This window comes from Manis javanica, chromosome 3 (assembly GCF_040802235.1).
Source record: "Manis javanica isolate MJ-LG chromosome 3, MJ_LKY, whole genome shotgun sequence".
Lineage (NCBI taxonomy): Eukaryota > Metazoa > Chordata > Mammalia > Pholidota > Manidae > Manis > Manis javanica.
This window is the reverse complement of record NC_133158.1, coordinates 61,482,403-61,505,796: the sequence shown is the minus strand read 5'-3', so window position 1 is coordinate 61,505,796 and position 23,394 is coordinate 61,482,403. Positions and strand designations below refer to the sequence as shown.

At 45.5% G+C, this 23,394-nt stretch overlaps 1 protein-coding gene and 1 long non-coding RNA gene across 3 annotated transcripts in view; one reads left to right on the top strand and one right to left on the bottom strand.

The window, feature by feature from the left end:
- The window catches only part of PLA1A (phospholipase A1 member A), a 29,541-nt gene extending 12,239 nt beyond the window's left edge, over positions 1-17,302 (top strand). Inside the window, exons 6-11 of one of the 2 annotated variants that reach the window (XM_037013202.2) lie at positions 4,495-4,584; positions 6,315-6,482; positions 7,878-7,967; positions 11,496-11,604; positions 14,919-15,083; positions 16,622-17,302. In XM_037013202.2, the coding sequence (XP_036869097.2) occupies positions 4,495-4,584; positions 6,315-6,482; positions 7,878-7,967; positions 11,496-11,604; positions 14,919-15,083; positions 16,622-16,799 (800 nt within the window). In that variant the 3' untranslated portion in view covers positions 16,800-17,302. Of the gene's footprint in view, positions 1-4,494; positions 4,585-6,314; positions 6,483-7,877; positions 7,968-11,495; positions 11,605-14,918; positions 15,084-15,687; positions 16,066-16,621 lie in introns of those variants that run through there. The other variant, XM_037013203.2, reaches the window with a different exon arrangement.
- On the bottom strand, positions 16,489-17,801 carry LOC118971495 (uncharacterized). Its single transcript, XR_005059926.2, has 3 exons — positions 17,479-17,801; positions 16,736-16,801; positions 16,489-16,628 (listed from the first exon to the last, which is right to left on the bottom strand). It is a non-coding gene; the product is annotated as an uncharacterized lncRNA (long non-coding RNA).
- Between the last annotated feature and the right edge of the window lie 5,593 nt (positions 17,802-23,394).

Sequence of the window (23,394 nt, the reverse complement as noted above, 5' to 3'; positions counted from 1 at the left end):
TTACATATAAAGGAAACCCCATAAGACTATCAGCTGAGTTTTCAGCATGAACTCTATAAGCCAGAAGGGAGAGACATGATATAGTCCATGTGCTAAAAGGAAAACAACTATAACAAAGAATTCTCGGCAAGGTTATCATTCAGAATTGAAGAAGACATTAAAAGCTTCTCAGATAAACATAAGTGAAAGGAATTTACCACCACTAAACCAGACGTACAAGAAATGTTAAAGGGACTTCTTTAAAAGGAAAAGGAAAGGCTATAACTAGAAGCAAATATATATATATATGAAAAGAAAAAATTTTATTGGCAAAAGCAAACAGATAGTAAAGGTAGTAGATCCATCACTTAAAAGTTAATGTGAAGGTTAAAAGGCAAACGCACTAAAATAAATTACTTATTGAAATTAGTTAAGAGGATCACTAAATTAAAAGGTATGAAAGAAAACATCATATACTTAAAACATGGATGGGGGGGTATAAAATGTAGTGCTGTTAGAATGTGTTCAAACTTAAGGTATCACATGCCCCAATTTCAAACTATACTACAAAGCTACTGTAATCAAAATAGTATGGCACAAAAACAGACTCATAGATCAATGTAATAGAATAGAGAGCCCCCAAATAAGCCCATGCTTGTATGGTCAATTAATATATGACAAAAGAGGCACAGATATACAATAAGGAAAAGACAGTCTCTTCAATAAATGGTTTTGGGAAAACTGGATAGCTACATGCAAAGGAATGAACTGGATCACTGTCTTACACCATAAACAAAAATAAACTCAAAATGGATTCTAAATATAGAACTGAAACCATAAAACTTCAGAAGAAAACATAGGCAGTAGACTCTTGAACATTAGCATTAGTACTTTTTCTGGACAGGTCTTCCTAGACAAGGGAAACAAAAGCAAAAATAAACAAGTGGAGCTACAGCAAACTAAAAAGCCTCTGCATAGCAAAGGAAACCATGAACAAAATTATAAGGAAACTTACTGTATGGGAGGATATATTTGTAATGATATACCTGATAAGCAACTAATACCCAAAATACATAAGAAATGATACAATTCCACATCAGGAAAACAAATAATCTGATTAAAAAATGGGCATAGGACCTTAATAGGCATTTTTCCAAAGAAGACAGACAGATGGCCAATAGACACATGAAAAGACGCTCCACATCAGTAATCATCAGGGAAATGCAAAAAAAACCCACCATGAGATATCATCACATACCAGTCAGAGTGGCTAATATCAACAAGATAAGAAATAATAAATAAGTGGTGAGGATATGGAGAAAAGGGAACCCTGTACACCACTGGTGGGATTGTGTATTGGTGCAGTGACTATGGAAAGCAATACGGAGGTTTCTCTCTCAAAGAACTAAAAATAGAAATATCATATGACCCAATACTAAGAATTGACTTGAAGAAAACAAAATCATTAGCTCAAAAATATATATATACACTCCTATGTTTATCACAGTATTATTTACAATAGCCAAAATATGGAAGAAATGTAAATTCCCATCAATAGATGAATGAATAAAGAAGTTATACATATATATACAATGGAATATTACTCAGCCATAAAAAAGAATGAAATCTTGCCATTTGCAACAACATGGATGGACCTAGAGGGTATTATGCTAAGTGAAATAAGTCAGACAAAGACAAGTACCATATGATTTCACTTATATGTGGAATCTAAAAAAAACAAAAAGAACAAACAAAATAGAAATAGACTCATACATACAGAGAACAGACTGTTAATTGCCATATGGGAGGGGAGTAAGGGAGTGGGTAAGGGGATGATGATACAGGTGAAGAGGGAAAATATTAGTGAGAATGTTTGATATCTTGATCTGGGTAATGGTTACATGAATGTATACATGTCAAAATTCATCAAGCTGTACCCTAAGATTTGCATGTTTTATTTGTATGTACCTCACTAAGAAAAAGGCAAAAAGTTGGACTAGGGGGTTCATGCTCCAAAAAAAATAAGTTCAGTCATGAGTCTCACTCTGATTCAACACTAAACCTTGTGCTAAGGTAATGGTGGGAGGAGTGTGTGTTGCAGCCTGGCTGACATGGGAAAGTCAGTTGCTTTTTCAGGATGAGTGTGCCTGGCCCCAGGAGATTGGGGCATTCCACTGCCAGGGCAGATACCCAGGCCTCCCGGAGGATGAGTCTGGCCCTTCAGTGCAGTGAAGAATGAGAATACCGCCCTCCAATACGGATCAACATAGGAAAGACCCCCAGCTCTGAATCCATTAGAACCAAATCTAGCTCTTCTGGCCAGCTGGGAAAGGGAGTGGGTGTTCCTCCTCAATGCTACTTGGCATGAGATACCCACAGAGGCTGTGCCAGGCCCTGTACTCAGTGTGGTGGGTGCACCAAGAAAGGGCACCAGACCAGAGAAGTTTGCAGTTCAAACGAGAAATGTCCATGTCTCATTCCCTTTGGTCAGAGCTGCCTTCTAGCACCCAAGACTTTCATGAGTATGGAAGAAAACCCTGCACTCATGTTTTTCAGTCCTCTTGCCCACCTTTACCTCACAGATGGGAAACCAAAGCCCGGCTTTTGGATTAATTAACTATGCTGATTAGCAAGGTTAACCTCTTCTGTCCCCCAGTTTGCTAAATAGGTGGCTTGTTAGGTCCCTCCTTACCTAACCTAGGTCTCTCAATCCCCTTCAAAATGCAACCTCTTCCTAATGTGAACAACAAAAAAGTCATTCCATAGAGTCAGTGTTAATCGAGCTATGTGATGGGCACTGAGAATGCCGTGATCAGCTAGGCATTGGATAACATCCTTGCCCACATGGCATTTACAGGCTAACTGGGCAGGCATTCATCCATTTATTCCTTCAATAAATATTTCTTAGACACCCCATAGGCCAGGTACTGGGTTGGTATTGAGTATATAGCGGACAGAAGACAGGTGAAGGCCCTGTTGTTGTGGAGCATACATGCAGGTAAACAGGTAAGATCATTGCAGATGGTGACTATGATTATGAAGGATACAGGATAGAGGGTGACTGGGTAGGAGTAGGCCTACTTCAGGTAGGGTTATTGAGGAAGGTCTGTCTAGGGACGTGACATCTGAGGGGAGACTTGGCAGATGAAAATGAGTCAGTCCTAGGGGGAGAGGACAGCCACAATGAAGGCCTGGATATGGGTGGGGACAGAAAGTAAACCCTGTGGTTAGGGTGCCCTGAGCACGGTGCTGAGTGAGGCTGCAGAAGAGGGAGCAGTCCCAGGCTGGCCATGGCAAGTTTTCTCTCCTCTTCCCCCCCCTCTCCTCCCCTCCCCTCTCCTCTCCTCTCCTCTCTTCCCCTCCCCTCCCCTCCCCTCTCCTATCCTCCTCTCCCGTCCCCTCCTCTCCCCTCCACTCCCCTCCCCTCTCTTCTCCTATCCTCCCTCCCCTCCCCTCCCTCTCCTCTCTTATCTTCTCCTCCCCTCCTCTCCCCTCTCCTCCCATTCCCTCCCCTCCCCTCCCCTCCTCTCCCCTTCCCTCTCCTCTCCTCTTCTTCTCTTTTCTTTTTTTCTCCTCTTCTTCTCTTTTTTAACTGAAGTATAGTAGATAAGGAGTTTTAGATGTTATTCCACAGTCAGTGAGAACAGGGTGGCAGTTTGGATGTTGCCTCAGAAGATTCCTGTGGCTGCTGCGCAGTGACCAGGCTGCAGGAGCGCTAAGGGAAGCCTGGAGGCTCATGAGACGGTGTTTGCAGAAGTGGGCTGGTGAGAGCTGATAGTGGCTTGGGCAAAAATGGTGGCAGTAGAGACAGAGAGAAGTAGAAACATTCAAAATATATTTTGGAGATAGAGCTGCACAGACAGGTGATGGGCTAAAGGAGGGAGCGAGGCAAAGGGAGGAATCAAGAATAACTCCTAGGTCATTGCTTAACCCCTGGGGAGATGGCATTAAACAAAGAATATGCAGTTAGTTGCTTACAGCGGTGATAGACGACGTGAAAAAGCAAAGTCTTTGGCAGCTGGATCTGACCTAGTCTGAGGGGTCAGCTATGGTCACCGGGATGAGATGGCGCTGCAGTCTCCCAGATTCATCTCCTTGTAGGGAGGTAATATTTCTGCTCAGGAGAACACAAAAATATGTGGCAGGCTGTGAAAATGTGGCCCCAAACATAATTATCAGGACTACTGCTTAAAGTGAAATAAAAGCTATTCAATTATTCAGAAATGTACAAGCTTCAACATGTACTGATTTATAAAAAATTTATATTGGTATTTTAAAATTTTTATTAGACAAATATGAATGTCTTCTTATGAATCTATTCTTCTTTGCTTCCTTTCAGCATGGAAAAGCTCCTTTAGGAAACTGAAGGCTAGTTCTGCGGTCTCACAGCACTTAGGAGTGGGGTGGGCACCCATTCAGCCCTGGAAGTGGGGGTTGTGCTGCTGGGGACCCTGCTGTGGGACCTGGAACGTGCACCCTGCAGTGAGAAGGTCATGGGGCTCTGCTTTCTTTCAGATTTGGGTATTCGGATTCCTGTTGGACATGTGGACTACTTTGTCAACGGAGGCCAAGACCAACCTGGCTGTCCCACCTTCATTCATGCAGGTGGGTGTTTGGCTACCCCAGAAACAGGAAGTCACCAGCAGCCTTTGTGTGAGTCAGTGTGGGCCACTGGGGGGTTCTGTCCAGGGTCCTTTGCCATGTTCCATAATGCCTTACTCAGCACCTATTGCGTGGATGTCTTTGGAGCCCAGGTATGCTGCAGGGGGAGTACCTGAAATTAAAAGCATACTTATGCTGCTCTCCCCACTTCTTAGGCCCTACCATAACATAACCTCAATCAATAACCTCTCTTCTTCCTAGGCCCTACATTCTGGCAGAGTCCACACCAGCTACATCTTCTGCAGAGCCTAGTTGTGCTAGAAGTAGACCCATGGGCCCCCAGCTAGCTAGCTAAATGATCAGTTCATTGCATGACCATTTCTCCGAACTTACTCAATTTAACAGTTGTCCAAAACTGTTTTCAAGATAGTCTTCCTGGGTACATCCAACAAATATACACTTCTTCTCTTGCAAATATATTCTTCTGGAATGTTCTTTTTGAATATATGCATTGTCAATGCATATATATTGACAAGACTATGTTCTTGTCAATATAGTCAATTGAAAATAAAATAAATATTAAATGATATTTTAATATCATTTTTAAATGATATTAAATTTGTCAAAAGCTAAGCATCAAGGGTTATTTAGTCTTCTTATATTCTTCTTGAAAGCATAGCCAACATATCATATGGGAATTATGTCCCAACTTCTGTTTACTATGGTTTTTTTTTTGTCTTTCCCTGCTTTACCAAACGTTTGATGTTTGAAGGATTCTTTTGACAGTTTTGTTGGATAACCGCTAACATGTTTCTTTTAACAATGTTTAGATTTTCCTACCACTGATCAGATGAGATAGTTTGGTCTTAATGACTTTTGAAAATTTCTGTGGCATTTTAGCTAGCCACTTGTCATTGTTTCTTCATGACACAGTTTGAGGAGGGTATTTAGTTTGTGTCTCCCAGCTTCCTGTTGCAGCTGGAAGGAGCTTGGCTGTAGGGAGTGTCCCAACCCTGGGGGGAAAGGAAAGTCAATACACAGCTCAGATTTGGTTGCTGGTCCTAGAGTTGGGGGTTCCAAGGTGAAAATTCCAGAACCCTGAAATTGTGGCTCACTACAGACCTCTTAGCTCCAGCCAATTTGTACAATATGAGTCACTGCAAATTTTTAAATAGTAAATGACAACAATAACAAGGAAGCCAAATTTTTTGGTAAATTGAGGCATTTTGCAAATTCAGTGTAAGAATCATTTAGTTAGGTGGACCCCAGAATGTTGCTTTCAGAGATTGACCATGAATAACTGCTGACTCCCTTAGGTGTCTCATCACTGGGTTGGGTACAATGAGCTTGTAAAAAATTGGTTGTGTGGGTGATGGTGAAGGTAAAACGTGCAGACAGATATCTATTTTGAGAAGTGGGGTCAGGATCCCCAACTGTCTGTGTGCTCCCACTTTCTGAAAGAGAGTGTGCATGATCAAGGAAGAATGGGTTTCAAATTAATTGATTTTCTTGATAAACTAAGCTTAGGTACCTCAAGAAAATAAAAAGGAAAAGTGAGATGAGGTAACCATGGTAATTAATATTTTTAAAATGCGGCTCAGGGGACATCCCATGTATTTATAGCCTATTAGAATATAAAATTCAGCTAAAGTTACAGTAAATAGCATGGAGGGAATTTCCATTTGTTTTAAACTGAAACTTTGGTTTTGGGTTTTTTTTCCCCAATCGTTCAGGCTATGATTATGTGATTTGTGATCACATGAGGGCTGTGCACCTCTACATCAGTGCCCTGGAGAATTCCTGTCTGCTGATGGCCTTTCCCTGTGCCAGCTACAAGGCCTTTCTTGCTGGACACTGTCTGGATTGTTTTAACCCTTTTCTGCTTTCCTGTCCAAGGATCGGTAAATGCCATTCATTCCTTTGGCTCTCTGATAATTTGGGGAAAGTTCAGGTTTTGTGGTCACCTTTTTATTAAGTACCAGTCTCTTAAGGTGAAGAACTCTATCCAACTGGGGTAAAGAAAGTAGCCAATGAGGTGTTCAGCCTGTTCCCACAAAATGGCCTCTGGCGGTCCAGGTCCCACGCCTCACCCACCATATTGCTGCTGATGCCATTTGTCCTGCACACACCTGCACACACATGGGTCCCATCTGCAGGTCCAGCCTCAGAATGCTCTCTAGAACACTGGTGGAGTCCCTGCCCGCACTCGCAGAATAGATGCTCGCTTAGGTCTTTCTAGCTAGGCCGGTTGCATGTCACCTCCTGAGAGACTCTAAATCAAGGTGCTGTGGAGGAATCCCCAAGACTGGCACACAGGGCCCACTTTAGAGGTGCAAGGCTGCGGTGGCCACGGGCCAGCTGGAGGATGCCTGACTGCTGGGTGGCTTAGGCACATTCCTGGGCGATCCAGGCCAGTCTGGGAGAAGGACTCCGGAAAGGCTGAGGGATCTGGCGTCCACTCACCCCATGCAGATCATTGCTGGGAACATCCTGGGGTTATCCAGGATGAGGGCTCCAGAAAAGTTCTGGGAAGAGAAAACAGTTCCCACCCCTCCCTCACTCGCCCCACACTCCTACACCCCAGGTGCCGCTCAGAAGTGCAGCAGCCTGTCGTTGCTTATATGAATGAAATGGGTGTCAAATGGACAGAATGTTAATGTACATGTAGCCTCCCTCAGTAAAGAAAATCAGCATTACTTCCACTAACCGCCATCTGTCACAATTTCCGCCAGGTGGGACGGACCAGCTGTGTAGCCACCATGTCCCACCATCTGCCCAGCTCCTCTCGCACTTCCCCTGGCACTGAACACCCCAGGGACACTAACTGCTCGTGTTCCCAAGAGTGTTCCATGGTTCCTCGCCCCCTGTGCTCTTGCCCAGACTGCACTCCGTGCTTGGAACACCTTCCCCAACTTGTCGACCATTATTTCAAGCCAAATACTTCTCTGTGCTCTACCAACAAAGGATGCAAATGCTATTCAAACAACTATCATATAGATTGTTCCACAAGTTGGGGAGAGCATTTCAAAGTCCTTATAAAAACCTCCTTAGAACAGGCCAGATGATCTGAAGAATGTATTTCCTGTTTGCTGGTGTGTGTATCCTCAGCTGGACTGAGCTACACATATCCTGGGATTCACCACAGGGCATGGCACATAATGAGCATATAGTTTAGTGGCATGGTGCATAATGAGCATATGGTTTAGTGGTTGGTACAGTGAAGGGGTGCATGAATTAATCAGTATGTGGCTGAGTGCCATGGGACTCTGAAATGGCCTTTGCTTCTTTACTTCTAGGGCTGGTGGAACAAAGCGGTGTCAGGATAGAGCCTCTTCCCAGGGAAGTGAGAGTCTACCTCCTGACCACTTCCAGGGCTCCGTACTGTGGTGAGTTGGGGCAAGCGCACGGCTCACTTCTGCCCATGTGCTGTTCAGCAGAGTCCAGGGCTCTGGGCTGGCCTGTGTCCAGCCCAGCATGGCAGCCGGGGTGGGGTGGGAGGTGAAGGACTGGGGCAAAGATGTCACAGGAGGGATGGGGGTAGGAGCCTCTCATCTTCAATAGAACCAGAACTTTCAGAACCAGTCAAACCCATTGCTATGGATGAGGACCTGGGGGCATCATACTGTCTATATACTAATCCTAGTTGTTCCCCACCACACCACCACCACCTGGCACTGTACAATGGAAATCTGCCCTCTATTTCAGGTTCTCTCTGGAGTGGCATTTGACCTCTTCCTTCCTGCCTACTTTTTTACCCCCTCCTTGGTGCCGATCCTATGTGTCTCCCACCCCAGCAGCTCTCCTAGGTCTGGGTCCCTGAGGAACATAGAACCTCACCCTCTGCTCTCTTCTCCTTCTCATACATATTCTGGATGTTCACCATTACTTCAACCACTGCATTTCATTGAAGCTAAGATGCCAGTGATTGTAAAAGATGTTAAATGTGAGAGAGAAGTCTGTGTTAGAATCTACGACATGTATTACAGGCAGAACCATCATCTTTCCCTATGCTATTTGCATCCTAACTAGGGTGACTATAACTCCCGGTTGATGCTTATTATCCTGGGATCCTGTCTGATTTATTGTGTGTACAGGGAGTTAGGGTGATAAGTGATATCTGATTGATTCTGATTGACTCTCTGATGAGCTTGTGTCTGGCTGGTGGAGGGGTCCTTACAGCCATGCCTTCCTGGTCCTAGAAGGCCTGGAGCAGTGTGATGGGAGCCCAAAGCTCATTCCCTCTGTGGTCACGCAGACTTCAGTTTGAATCTTAGCTTCTCCACATACTAGTTGCATGATCAGGAGCAAGTGACCTTTCTGAATATCCATCTATATTTATGTAAAAAGTGAGAACAGAAACAGTACATACTTCAAAGAATCAGTTGTGAGGATGAAATGAACTAGTATACAGGAAGTCATTAGCACATTACTAGAACTTAGCAAGTCTTAATTCCCTCCCCTTTAACAACCAGTCAATTTGGGAGACTGGGTGTGGATGTTTCTAACTTGATGCTCAAGAGAATTCATGGCTACTTCGTAGGACAAAGTGGGTTCAAAGAGCCAACTCTGGGCTTCTCACGTGTACCAGCTCATTGGACAGAACATCTCTGAGAGGCAGGGTGAGGAGGGGAGGCTCTGAGAGACTAAGTGATGTGCCCAAGGCTGCCCAGCAGGGTGAAAAAGTCAGGATTCAGCTCCGGGTCTTCTGACTCAAAAACCTATACTCTGTGCATGCTGCCACAGGTCCCCTTCTGAGAACCTGCTCCCGACAGCCCTAGTTCCTGTTCCTCCTCTGTCCTCGCTGCCCCCTCAGAGGTCGGCCAGAGGGAGGGCGCTTTGTCCCGTGGCAGAGGCAGCGCTCCCAGGGACAGGGCAGCGGGGCTGAACTGCTCCTCCCTGTCTGCGCAGAAGCCGCAGGGAGCTGGGGGAACACCTGCACGTTAGAGACATTTTAAAGTCCCTCCTCAGGCAGGTTCACATAGTCATAGTTTTCCTGACTGTTTCATATTTGTTGTGAGTCTCCAGCCCCATGAGCCAGAAGCCCAGAAGCATGGCCCTGTCTGTTCAAAAGAAGGGCACAGAAAGAAACAAGCCAGTGTGAACCTGTTTGCCCACATGCTTTGAGCTGTGTGGTTCTGAGCATTGAAGCTGGGACCCTCTTCTCCCTGGTAGTTCAGTTGGCGCCAGCAGCCGGCCACTCCTCATCCCACCCATCCCCAGGCTGTCTGGGCATGAGGCTCCCATTGCCAGCACTCGTGGCCTTCCTGGGCCTCAGCAGGGCTTACCAGGACAGTGGTCACCCTTGACCCCTGCCAGGCACCAGCAGTGTTGTTCTTCAAATGACCATAGTTCTAACATCACTTTTTCCTTGTGGAACAGTGTTTCCCGCAGAGTACCTTCTCTCCATTACTTCATTTAATCCTAACTGTGTTGCATGAGGTGATGTCAGGGATTATTGTTGACAGATAAAGGAACTGAGGCACAGAGAGGTTCAGGGACTTAGGCAAGGCCACACAGCAGGTAAGCAGCAAGGCTGGGCCTCGGATCGAGGTCTCCTGGCCAAGCACCCAGGGTTGTGTGCTGCTCCCATGCCATGCCCTGTGCAGACTGGACTTCACTACCAGTTCCCACCACCCACTGTTAGCAGATCTGGTCCTCAGGGGGCTTCCAGATAAGGTAGAGAAGACAGAAGCAGAACCTTAGGACACTTGCTTAATCAGTGATACCTGCTGGCAAAGGAGGAAGTGATATAATTTATCAAACTCAGCCCAGAGAATGAAATTCCTAAAGCTGATGTAAGTTAGCCTTTTTTTCCACATTTCAGTTATCTACTCCAGGTTGGCCCTGTCCATCACCACACTCATCTACATCCCATAGTAAACCACTCTGTGAGGGAGACGAAGAGCAAAGCATTGGATGTTTCCCCTGTGGAGGAGCATGTGGTGCCCCTTCCCTCTTGTGGGTTCCCGGCATCTTAGCACCTGTCAGCGAGTCCCAGTACTGACCCCACAGGCCTGGATGGACCTCAGCACTCCTCCAACCCAGTGCTGTGTCTACCTAAGTCCACTTTATGTCCCCCCAGTATTTTCCCATAAAACATGACAAATGGAGAGGTTACAGGCAGGGGAGGTGGGAAGAACTGCCTTCGCAGCTATGTCCCGTCACCAAGGAGTCTGTGTAAAGGCTCCAAGACCCATTACTGCAGAATACTGCCAGATGGACCTACCCCTTGATAAGGAAAGGATAGGGTCTTAGGGAAACTGTAATCCTTATTAACCTGTCTCGCCAGCGGGATAGCAGGTCTCGGGGCATCAGCGTGAGACAGGCTGCTCTCCCAGTCTCTGTCAGGGACACCAGCCTTCAGAGCCGCAGTGCCCTTGATGCCCGGGAGGATGGAGCTGCCACATAGGCACCCAGCCACCACTGGGAGGGAAAGAGTCATCGCCTACACACAGTGGGCTCCCTGACACTGTGTGTATGGTGGAGGGGGGGATGAGGGGCGTGGCTATATTCTATGAGTTAATTGTTTTTAGTATAAAATAGATTCTTTTTGGTTCTTTCAAAATCATACCACCAGGATGTCACCAAACAGGGAGGAGTGAGACCTTCTAACATTACAAATAATAATGAACACTAACACACATTGAATGCTTCCTAGTCACAAGCACTGTCTCAGGACTTCTTATGTATTAACTCATTAATTCTGATTCAGATTCATGGGGATCTATTTTTATGATCCCCACTTTACACTTGAGGTACCTGAGGATCTGCAATGACAGGTAATCTGCTCCAGGTCCCATGGCTATGAAGAGGTAGAGCCAAGATTCTCAACCACACTGCTGCTCTCTGGGGCTTTTTGTGCATTGCTCCCACTGACCCATGGCCCAGCTGTCTGCTCTGCTTTGGTTTCCTAGTGCATCACAGCCTCGTGGAGTTTCACTTGGAGAAGCGAAGAAACAAGGACACCAACATTGTGGTCACCTTCCTCAGCAGCAATGTCACCTCCTCGGGCAAGATCACCATGTACGTATCTTGGCTAGCCTCTCTCTTTAGGACTAGTTGGCTTTTCATTTTACCTGTGCATGTGCACACATGCACACATACACACACACACACACACACACACACACACACCACACACACACATGCATGTATATCCCAAGACAGGCACTGGGTGGTCCCTGATGGGTGGGCCAAGGCCACTGGGCTGGGGGTGGGGGTGAGGGCAGCACCTACCACGGATGCACCCGCAGACGTGTGCTGGACCACTATCCCTGGTTCAAGATCAGTGGTGGGTCCAAGCATGGTACATTAGGACAATAGCAGATGTGGCAGGCAGGCACAGTAATGGGGTGTCCCAACAGGTGGTGAGAATATAGGAATTGAGTCCCAAGTAGGAAACAGTGCTCAGGAATCCAGGTAGGAGGCATCAGGATGTCAGTAAGTTGGAGGGCCTTAGCCACTGGCCCAGGGAGGGCTGCCCAGAGCCTGGGAACACCCACTCCCAGGGGAGTGGCCAGTAATAGTGGATTACTAGAGCAGAATCGCCCACAGAGGGTCAGTTAGCTAATGAGTGCAAGGTGAGGGTCGGCAGGACTTGGTGCTGGGCGGTGCTAGTCCCTCGAACTCAGACTGAGCACTTCCTTCCCTTGGGTTACACTGGGGCCCCACAGCTGAGGGCCAGGCTTGAGGTGGGAGGGCAAAGAGCCTCAAGGCTGGTGGGGAGGGCAACTCAGCAGCAGTGGCGCATGTTTCTTTAAAAAGCAATGGGTTGGTTACTTACAAGCCAGCGGGAGACAGACTAATCAGGCAGTCCAATAGAAGGAATTTAATACAGGGAACTAATGACAGATGTGTTGGGAGAACTGAAAACCCAAAAGGGGAGGCACTGCAGAGATAAGCTACAGAAGTTGCTTTCAGCCTGGACTAGAGGGAGAAAGCAAGGTGGTGTCTGTAGGAGTCACAGCGGGGGCTGCTTGGCAGGAGTTGGAAGCAGGGAGGAAACAGCTCCTCCAGAATCCCTGCCCAGAGCAGTCTCCCACCTGTGCATTAGACCTCCCTGGGACCTGCTGGCAGGGAGCCTGAGCATGTAGTTCTCAGGGAAATAGATGGAGCACAAACAGGGAAATGACCAGTGCACATACACACAAATGTACAGCTGTCAACAGGGGCAGGGGCTGTGAGAACAAGCAAGACAGCCTGATCAAATGAGAGGAAATGATCTCTCAGTAGAGATTTAACGGATTTGAAGGAGTTATCCAGGCCAAGTGACACTGGGAGGGGACAACAGGGAGTAGGACACAGTGAGAGAGGCTGGAGGGGCAAGTCAGGGCCAGACTGTACCAGGCCTTGAAGGACACGTTAGGGATTTGGGTTTTGATCCTGAGAGCAGTTTGGAAAGCCACTGAAAATTAAACAGGAGAGTGACCGGATCAGATGTGGGTTTGAAAACGTTTCTCAGGCTGCGGTGTTGGACATTAACTGCGCTATCGGGGAAGACAGCACACACTGGGCTCCCAAAGCCCCTGCCACTGGCATGGGCTCCAGGTCACCCAGGCCGCACAGGGAAGTATGGCTCCCAGCACAGATCTTCTGGTGCCCACGTGAGCCTTGCAGATTGTAGCTGAATAATTCATTAAATCAGTGCAAGGTTATGTTATTTCTACAAGGGTGTTTCCAATACCTCTCCAGCCCATTAGGAGAGGAGCCAACACTGGCAGGAATCAGGACAATGACACCCAACGCTGGGTGAGCGTTAGAACCACCTGGAGAGCCTTACTGAGTACCAATGCCCAGCCCTACCCGAGACACGGCAGCAGACTCTGGCATAGCCCCAGCCACTACTTCTGAAAGCTCCCCGAGTGATTGGAAAGGGCATCCAGATTCTCTCCTCCATCTCCCGAAGAGATTTGCATTACCCTCAGGAAAGCTATCATGATTATCTTCAGCCTTTGGGGTTTTTTTCCCTCTTGCTGAACAGAAATTGAAAAAAGGAAACAAGGGACAGGGGGTTATGTATGGTCTTTCTCCTACTTCCTAAAGCTTTGTGAAACCCCCAGATTTCCTTTTTATTAGAAAATTTACCCAGACTCAGTCCCTAGCCCACTCACCCACAGCACCTTCGTGCCTCTACTTTTCAAACTCCTCTACCCAAGAAGCTTCTTAAAGGGAACAATCTTATTTTTTCTCCCAGAATATTTTAAAACACTTCTGATATTTAAAAAAAAAAAGGACTAGCTTTTATACAAAGTTATACAGGATCTTCCTCAAAAGGAGAAAGTAAACTATATGACTAACAACCCTGGGTTAAGAAGAACATGAAGAAGGCATTTCATCACTGTGCAGAGGCCAGAAAGGAAAGGGAAACCAGGCTGGCCCAGCCATGGGTCACCCGGTGGAGAGCACCCTGCGCCCACGCTGGGCAGAAGGCAGCCCCTCCCAGCTCTCCTTTCTCACGGTCCTGGCGGCCGCCAAGCCCAGGAGGACTGGGAAGGGTCTGCAGCCCCCTTCAGGGTGCAGGAGACAAATCCCTTCACTCATGGGCTGCTGCCTGTGTGCGGCGGGGCTCCTTCCCTGCGCCCGCACACAGGCCCTTGGGGATGTCCTCGCAGGCCTCTTTGCTCCACTCTTTATACTCACTTTATCTAAGGTCCCGCAGCCCTTCTGAAGCGACTTTTTAGGCTGGTGGCTACATACTCTTCCCTCCATCTACCTGGAGTCTTGTTTTCACCGAGGGTCCTGTAGGCTGCAGTCAACTCTGGCCAAGCCCTGTGGGTCAAGCTCATAGCTCACGTCGGGGAGCTGGGGTTTAGACCTAGGACTGTTTGACTCCAAAGCCACGCAGCTGGAAGAGACAAAACCTGGGCTCCAGCCCTGCTCTGTCTGGCTTTAGGACCTGTTTGTTTGTTTGGCTGGTTTTTCCCCCTCACACAATTCATACTCAATCTAAAATAGAGTAGTCCTCATAAAATTCTTTGAATGTCCTAAAAGAGGATTCTACTTCCAGGGAGGTGGATCTGAAAGGGAAGGTCTCCAACTAGCAATCTAAGGATAAGGAACATTTTTCCAGATGTGAAAATCCAGGAGTTACTATTTTCTGCAGTATCCACTTGTTTACTTTAACAAATTAAATAACAAATATTTTCTGAGTCATCTTCAAAAATGTAGGTACATGGGCTGAGTGGCCCATGCGGGAGAGACAAAGAACGGTGGTCCCTCGCTTCAAGGTGCTGTTTTGTGTGTGGCGGCTGCCCAAGGCTACTGGCAGGTCCCTGTCGGAGCCAAGGGGAAGCAAAGGCCAGCAGAGCAGCAGTAATGTCCTTCCCTTTCCCTTGCAGACCTAGACAGCAGCTGCAGGGGCGAGGAGTTATAGCTCACACCAACCCTCAGTGCCAGATCAACCAAGTAAAACTCAAGTTCCAGGCTTCCAACCATGTCTGGAAAAGAGACCGCACTACCATCGCTGGGCATTTCTGCACTGCCCCTTTACCCGTCAATGACAAGTAAGTCCAGAGTCCCCAGACACACCCACAAGGACAGAGCCTGATCTTAGAGGTGACCCCTGTTGAGATGCAAACACATCATGGTGCTTAGCTTCCTCCAAGCAAAGAAGACAAAGACCTAGGGTTTTCCTAAACCCCCTGCAGGGCCATCTGGGGTTGGGGTGAGAGGAAGCCAGAGAGTGGATTTAATTTCCCACTCATTCTTCAGTGTAAGAAACTCCATTTTATCTGATATATATATATATATGTGTGTGTGTGTGTGTGTGTATGTGTGTGTGTATTCTATTTTATATATCAGTTTTATTTAGTTTAAATGTAAGATTTGATTGGAATATATATTTCTCATTGAAAATTTCCTGCTCCTTAGCCCCCTCCAGGTGTCACAGCCACAGGTGTGCATGCAGAATCCCCACCCCCTTCGCCCTGCCTCTGGCAGGAATGCCTGTCGTTGTGATATGGGCACTCAGGGACAGGAGTCGGCTTCTGTGGTAAATGACTGCAGATGCTTTCACCTGACTTCATGGAGGCATAGAGCCCACAGCTCGTAGCCCTTTCTCCTGACTTGCCCTGAGCACATAACCCTCTCGTTGCTCTTCTTTTGCAGTAAAAAGATGATCTGCTTACCTGAGGCAGTGAATTTAAAAGCAAGTGTGACTGTTTCTCATGACCTGAAAATGACGTGTGAATAAGCCTGGGCAGGCTACAACTCCTTGGATTTCAGTTTGAGAGGGGGGTTCAATTTATTCTAGGCCATGACCAAGAAGGAAGGCAAAACTCTTGGTTATTTCCTCCATAAGTAGCCACCTTGGAGGGCAGAGATCTTTGACTTGGCAGAGCTTTGTCGCCACTGCCATCTCAGCCTTCTTACTCACATTTAGCTACAGTGCCGTATCCGTGAGCATCTGTACCTAGTATTCAATAGGAACATACACAGGGAAAACACTTTAAACATTAAACATTTTAAAAAATAAAACTCCATGAAATATCTGAATCATTTGTTTTATTGGAATCTTGTCATGTACAATAAATGGAGTTTACAGTCTGTGGGACTGGAGGAAAAGCAGTAGATTGCTGGGTTCACGGTATTAAAATCACACTTGAAAAAAAGTCCCTGGGACAGGAGAGAAATGGAGGGTGGGAGGGTGACAACATTCACTGTCCCCTACCTTTGCCTTCTCTGGTTTGGAGGATCAGAGAGATCTTCTGGGAGCAAAGGGGATTTTCCTTGGGCCAGTGCTTCACAAACTTTGATCTTTGTAAATAACCTAGTATCAGCTGCAGTCCTGCAGGAAACAGATGTGCATTCTAATTGGGTGATTTGAGAACTTAATAAAAGGACTATTTAGAAAGGTGGTAGTAGGGAGTGGGGACTCCACAAGGGAGAGGGCTGTTCCCTGGGGCTAAGGGCAGTGGGCGCTCTGAAGAGGCGACAGGAAGGAGCTCCAGGGGCCAGCGACCCTGCAGGGGGGACAGGGAAACAGATTCTCCACTCTCAGTCTTCTTTCCTCCCTCCTTCCACTGGTGCGTCCCATCGACAGACTCCACCTGGAAGCCAGAGGCAAGAGGCGCATTGATGTGAGCAGGGACACTCAACGGGCAGAGGAGGGTGGGGGAGGGAGCGGGGAGGGGGAGCAGAGAGCTGTGGCACACACCTCTACCGCCTTCTCCACAGCCAGGCAGCCGCGGGGTTCTTCTGTGCTTGATGGTTTTCTCTAATTCTTTTTAAAGTCATTAAATCATTTATAAGTGTACAATTCAGTAATATTCATTTTGGTGTACAAGCATCACCCACGACCCAGCTCCAGAATTTTTTCATCATCCCAAACTGAAACTCTGTATGTGTTAAAAAATAACCCCGCCCTCTCCCACTCCACGGCCCCTGGTAATCACCATTTTACTTTCTGTCTCTATGAATTCTCTTCGAGAACACTTCATATCATCGTACAATATTTGTCCATTTGTATCTGGCTTATTTCACTTAGCAGAATGTTTTCATAGTTCATCCATGTTGTAGCATGAGTCAGAATTTCCTTCCTTTGTAAGGATGAATAATGTCCCATTGTGTGTATAAACCACATTTTGTTTATTGATTCATCTAACAGTGGACACTTGGGTTGCTTCCACCTTCTGGCTATTGTGAATCATGCTGCTGCACACAGGACGTACAAATATCTGTTTGGGACTTTTTTAAAGCCTAAATAAATGTGTTTTGAAAGGAAATTGCTGACTTGCTGACTCATTGTCCACAGTAAAGGCAGGGCAAACAATGAAAACAGCAGGCTGCATTCGCTCCATTGAGGTCAAGCCAGCCGGGCCACCAGGAGAGAGAGCTCCCGCCTTCACTCACCCACAGGCCTTCCCTTCCGCATGGCTGCCAGTCAGCAGAATGACTTACCTGAAGAAACTTCCCCAGTATGCAAGCCTTGATGCTTTTCTTTTTCTCAAAACGCAGACCCCCTCTTTCCCTTACTTCCTCCCTCTACTCCACCCGGGTTCCTGGCAAGAACCTCCCTAGAGACTCGCACCCTGAGCCCTATTAGACCGCGTTTCCTGCTCTTTCTGCTTCACAGCACTGTAACCCATCTGCCCTCCTGGGAGACATTGCTTAGCCCATGGCTGCTCTGTCGTCTTCTCTACTGCCTGTTCCTTCCAAGTGTGAGTACACTGTACTTCTGTGATCAAAGTTGTTACCTGATACTGATGCTGATCAATGTTACCCTGCCCTGCCCTGGGTTACCCTGTCCTCAGACTTTCAGTTTTGTTTTTGGGCACAGCCCTGTGTTTCTTTGCTAATATCTTCTTACTTCAAATACCATTAGACTCTCTCACATTTTATTTTGCTCCACATCAGAAACTTGATATCGTTACTTTAAATGGAAAGCCAGTTTAACTTATCATAAATTAGGCCTAAAAATAAATACAATGGGAACATAACAATGTTTAAAATTCCAACTAGGTACTGTGGCTTGCTGAAGGCTCTCCCTCCCAGGCCTGTCTTTTCCTGATTAAAATGGGAAGGTTAGCCAGTATGAGCAAGATCGAACTTAACACCAAACATACTTTCTTTATAGGTCATCAGTGGATTGACAGAAAATTAAAATGTGAATAGCAATGTCACCATGAGATTGAATGTTTAATGCTGAGTCTATGGCTTCTTTAAGCCATCTTGCCCACAGCTTCGTGCCACCTGGCTCTGAGGAGGTGGGATATGCAGGGGGGTTAGGAGAAAAGGAGGGGAGGCAAGGAACGCCTTGATGGCAGGGCAAAGGCAGAGTGTGGGATACCCCTCCACACCCAGGTCCCCTCCACACCCAGGTCGCCACAGCCTCTTCTGAACTTGTGATGGGAGTAATTCAATTTGGCAATCTGCCCCTGCCCTCACGTGGCTCTGCAGACGTGATTTCCAGACCCCGGCTCTCTCTGGCAGCCCTCTTCTGAATACATTCCCTCTGTTCTGCAGTCCCAGTCCTGGGCTCTCTCTGTGTTCCTTGCCCCCACAGGGAATACCAGGGGCACATCTCCACTCGCTCTCATGATAACCCTCCATTAGTTAAGCCTAAGAGTCACTTCAGGGTTAACTATAATTCTTCAGCTTTTAAAAATCTGTATTCTTATTGATCCAGCTTGCCTTCTTTCTTGTGGAGTTGATTTTTGAACCTGAAGTAAATTTCCATGTGATCCCATTCCATTACATATTCTTGCAGTCTCTCCAACCTGGCAGGAACTTTTTATTTTATCCTTAAGAATATTTAGCTCTCCTTCCAAGCTTCATATCATTTCAATATTTTTATATATTATATATATATATATGTATGTGTGTGTATATTTATATATGACATTTTTTATAGTCTTCTTTTTTAAATTGATAGCCAACAACTTCAAAGGAGAAGTCAGGGGTAAAGCCCTACCTCCTTAAGGCTTACTGAAGATTAATTAATACTCTGGGTCTGAACCTTCACATTTATTTCTACTTCATGTTTATCTTGACTACTTACATAGTATGAGAAAATTTTTAATACTTTATTTCTACAATGATCCTCTGATTTGAGAGTGAGAGATACAGAGACAAAGAAAATATGATTAATTTAGCTTTAGCATGACTTAATTCTGGGAACCCATGCAGGCTCTTAGTAACTGCCACCTCTTTTCTTAAATATATGCAAGGTACCTTTTTAGTGATTTGTTCCAGGACTTTGCTGGGAATCAACAGCCAACTTCCTAATTTCAGAAATCTCTGCTTTCCCTCTTTTTGGTTACTAGAGCACCTACCATCTTCTAACTTTTCTTCTTTGGGATTCTTCAGTGATCTCTGTACAAAAACCCCAGTCACCCCACAGGATCTTTCTAAAGTAGGATTGTAATTCAGTGTCTTGGTACCAGGAGTCATTTAAAGCTGCTGGGAGTTCCCTTCTCAATATTGGTCTTCAGATTAATTCCAAAAAAACTCTCCCCTACATTATTTTGTGTGTGTGTGTGTGTGTGTGTGTGTGTGTGTGTGTGTGTGTGTGTATTTTTTTTTAAGTTACAAAACACTGCATGTTCATTTTAACAAGTCAAACTCTAGACATAAGTTGTCATGGCCCTAAGGTGATCAGTATTAATAGCCTGGTGTATGCACTTCTGCACACTTCTCCATGTTAAGTATAAACACACACAGTTGTGAGGTTTTTTGTTTTTTATGTAGCAAAAATGAAATCATAGCACACCTATCACTCTGCAATTTTCCTTTGTCACTTATCAATATATCATGATATCCCTCATGGTTACATACATAGATCAAATTTACTCACTGGCTGTGTAATATTCCACACTACACGGCTGGCATAGTTTAGTCAACTACCTTTTTGTGATGGGTATTGAGGTTTCCAGTTTTTTCAATTACAAATGATGCTGCATTAAGTATTTTTGTGCGTCTGTTCTCAAATGCTGGTACCTTCGTTTCCATATCCTAGACCTCTTTGATGAAAATTGCTAGGTCGACAGATAAACTAAAATATGCCAACATTTCCATGTATCACCTCATTTTACATAGAAGGAAACTGAGGGACATGGAAATTAAATGACTTGCCCATGGTTATACAGTCAGCAATGGGTAAATCCGGATTCACACAAGCTTCTGGACTCCAGAATCTGGCCTCTATGCACCTGTTCAAGTTGATTTCAAGGACTTGCAACCAAAACATCCTGTCTAAATAAATATCTCATTGGTCTGGCCCGACTCTACCTAACTGAAATTACCTCCAATTTTCCCTAACATGCCAGTACCCCACTAAAAGATACTGTAGGCAGTGTCACCTCCATGCCTTTGCACCTGCTGCCCCCATGACCCCTTTTTAGCTCCTACCAGTCATTCAGGGTCCACTTTGCTCTACCTCCTTCAGGAAGCCTGTCCATCCAATATCATTTCAGTCAGTATCTATGCTGTCTTGCAATGGTCAATAGTATATTACATGTATGCCAGGCTACTATGATGAGATTGTAAGGTCCTTAAAGGGAGGGGCTATGTTTTCTCTTTCCCTGTGTCCCCCACATTCTAAGCATGCAATAGAAGCTCCTTGAATTGAAGACAGTGTTCTAATGCTGCAGGCAAGAGAGGATCAGGCACAGAGAGGCTTTATTCTAAAGAAGGAGTTGGTGTCTTTCATTAGTGTCAGGAATGGCTTCCATTTATCCATCTTGTTTTAAAATTTCACCTGCCAGTGTTACATTTTAACCTTTAAAGGTCTTTACAGTAGGATGCTCTAGTTGTATATAAAGGAAATTATATTGAAACATAAACCTTCCCAGGTGGCTGAATTCTCCCCAGCCCTCGATCTCCTTATGGTCCTAAGTGACATTCTGTGAGTGACATACACCACTTCCCCCAGCCTTAAACACACCTCTGACCTCACTCTTGGGCACACCCAGGCCCTGGAAGGGCCATCCCAGTCCCAGCTCTGCCCCAGAGGAGGCTGGCTTCTTCCCCTTAGAGGGAGCCTGGCGGTGGTGTGACTCTCCCCATGCCTGTGTCCCCTCATGCCCCTGTGAAGGCCTGAAGTTCTCACTGATCCTGGCCCTTCGCTGTCCTGGCAACAGCCCAAACTCAATCCATCTCAGATCAGGTCAGCCTCTCCCCCAGAGTTCTTCCTCCTCACCTGTGGTGATGGCTACAGCCATCATCCAATATGCAGGCGTGAAGCCTGAGGCATCTTTGACTCAGAACATCATGGTGTCATTTCCCTCCTTCCTCCTGACACTTGATTTACACTCAGAAACCATGTCTCTCAGTTTCTTCAAAATGTGGCTGGTATCTGTCTCTTCCTTTCTGTTCCCTCTGATGTGTGGTTAGGCCCTGGATTTGGCATTAACCTTCTCTTTTCCTCCAGCTTTTTTTCCCTCCAGTCTACTCAGTTTACTTGTTCCAGATAATTCCTCCTACAAACTCTTTAAACTTACCTTCTCCTGCTCCAAAATTTTCACTGGATTCTCCTAATGTTCTAAGAATAAAGGCTTCCTTAACTTCTTAACCCAGAATTTAGAAACTTCAGTGGCTAGATTCTCATCTTTCTTCCTTGATTTCTTTCTTATTCTTTCCCAAAAGAAATTCTTAGCCCCTGCTGAGTTGATCTATTATAATTCTTATGATTGTGTTCATTGAACAAACTTCCTTTGTATTTTAGTTATCAGACCACTGAATGTTGGAGGAGGAAATCAAAGCACAGAAAATTGGCGGAAGTCAAACAGCCACTAGAAAAAAGCATGGTCGCTCTTGCATTTCTATCGCATGTCGAAACCTGACTGCACTCCTATTGGATTTTAACAACTCTAAGTGACTCTTCATTACATGTGACTGTGAGCTTTAATAACTTTTGGAAGAAAAACAAGGGACACTGTTTATCTAGAAGTAAATTCTTGCTTCTGCCTTGAAGTTCTGGGTCTCTAACATACCCAGGCCTAAGCCAGTAGACAGATTCTTATTTTGGACAGAACCTGAGGGTGGAGGGGCAGTCAGAGATCTAGGTAAATAACCTGGGTAGGGTTGCCCTATATGTGGACACCCTCGTCATGGCACTAGGGTCAGCCTTCCTCACCTAAAAACGCCCCTTCTCTCTTGACACCAGCCCTTTCAACATTAAAACTCCCACAGTGTTCACTCAGCCCTCCTGACTTAAACCTGAACCACCCTAACCTCAAGATCACTCCCTGTGACTCTCCATCCAAGCTTCAGTTCAGAGCTGCCCTCTGCTAGAGTTCTTACCTTGAAAGTACAGTGAAATGGGTAAAACTGGAGACAAGCAATCATAAAACCAAAAGGTTTTCTCATTTGTTTATTCAGCAAAACTTTATTGGGAGCCTACTGTGTAGCAGGCATTATTCAGATGACAATCTTTTTAACAATAACTATAATATACAGGGTGCTTACCATGTGCCAGGCATGGTTCTTAGTGCTTTAGTGTGTGTGTGTATGAGATATATGTGTTACATATGGTGTTGAACTGTTACATATTTACCACATATATGTTGAATTCTCAAAACAACCATATGAGATAGATACTTTTTAAATTGCCATTTTAACATATAAGCAAGTTGAGGTAGAGAGCAGTTGAGTAACTAGACAACGAATGACAGAAAGCTAAGTGGCAGAACAGAAATTCCAACTCCAGAACTTTGTATTCTTAACCCTGCACTATGTTGATAAGGCATCCTAACCCAGTGTCTAGTTATGTCTACCTCATCTCCTTTTTTTAAAACTTAATTTAAAAAACATTTATTGGGAATGGTAAGGTGTCTGGCCATGGTCTAGGTACTAAAATGTAAATACAACAGAAAGGACTACTATCTTTAGAAGGCTAATAATGAAAAGATAGGATAATATCTTTTTATTAGTAGGATGATAATAAAAAGAACTATCATGTGCCACTGTTGGTGGCCTGTAATTTACTTTAGAATGCTTCAGAATAGACAGTGTGAAAAATGTCTCTAGTCACCATTTCTGGGAATGTCTGATCAGTTCATCACATCAGGAATAAATACTCTAGGGGCAGGCATCTGACATTTCATCAAAAGCTCTCAGTCCAAAGCAGCTACTATAAGACCTTCAATCCTCTTCATGTCCCCATGTCCCCATTTCACCTCAGATCCCCAGGCAGCTTTTACAGCTACAGATTCCAAGCCCAGCGCTCCTAGGAATTCAGTTTTAACTGGTTTGCTATGGGTCCTGTGTGTGTATGCTTTTTAACTTTTTTATTGTGGAACATTTCAAACACATACAAAATTAGAGAGACAGAATAATGACTCTTTACATATCCCATCACCCAGCTTCAGTAGTTAT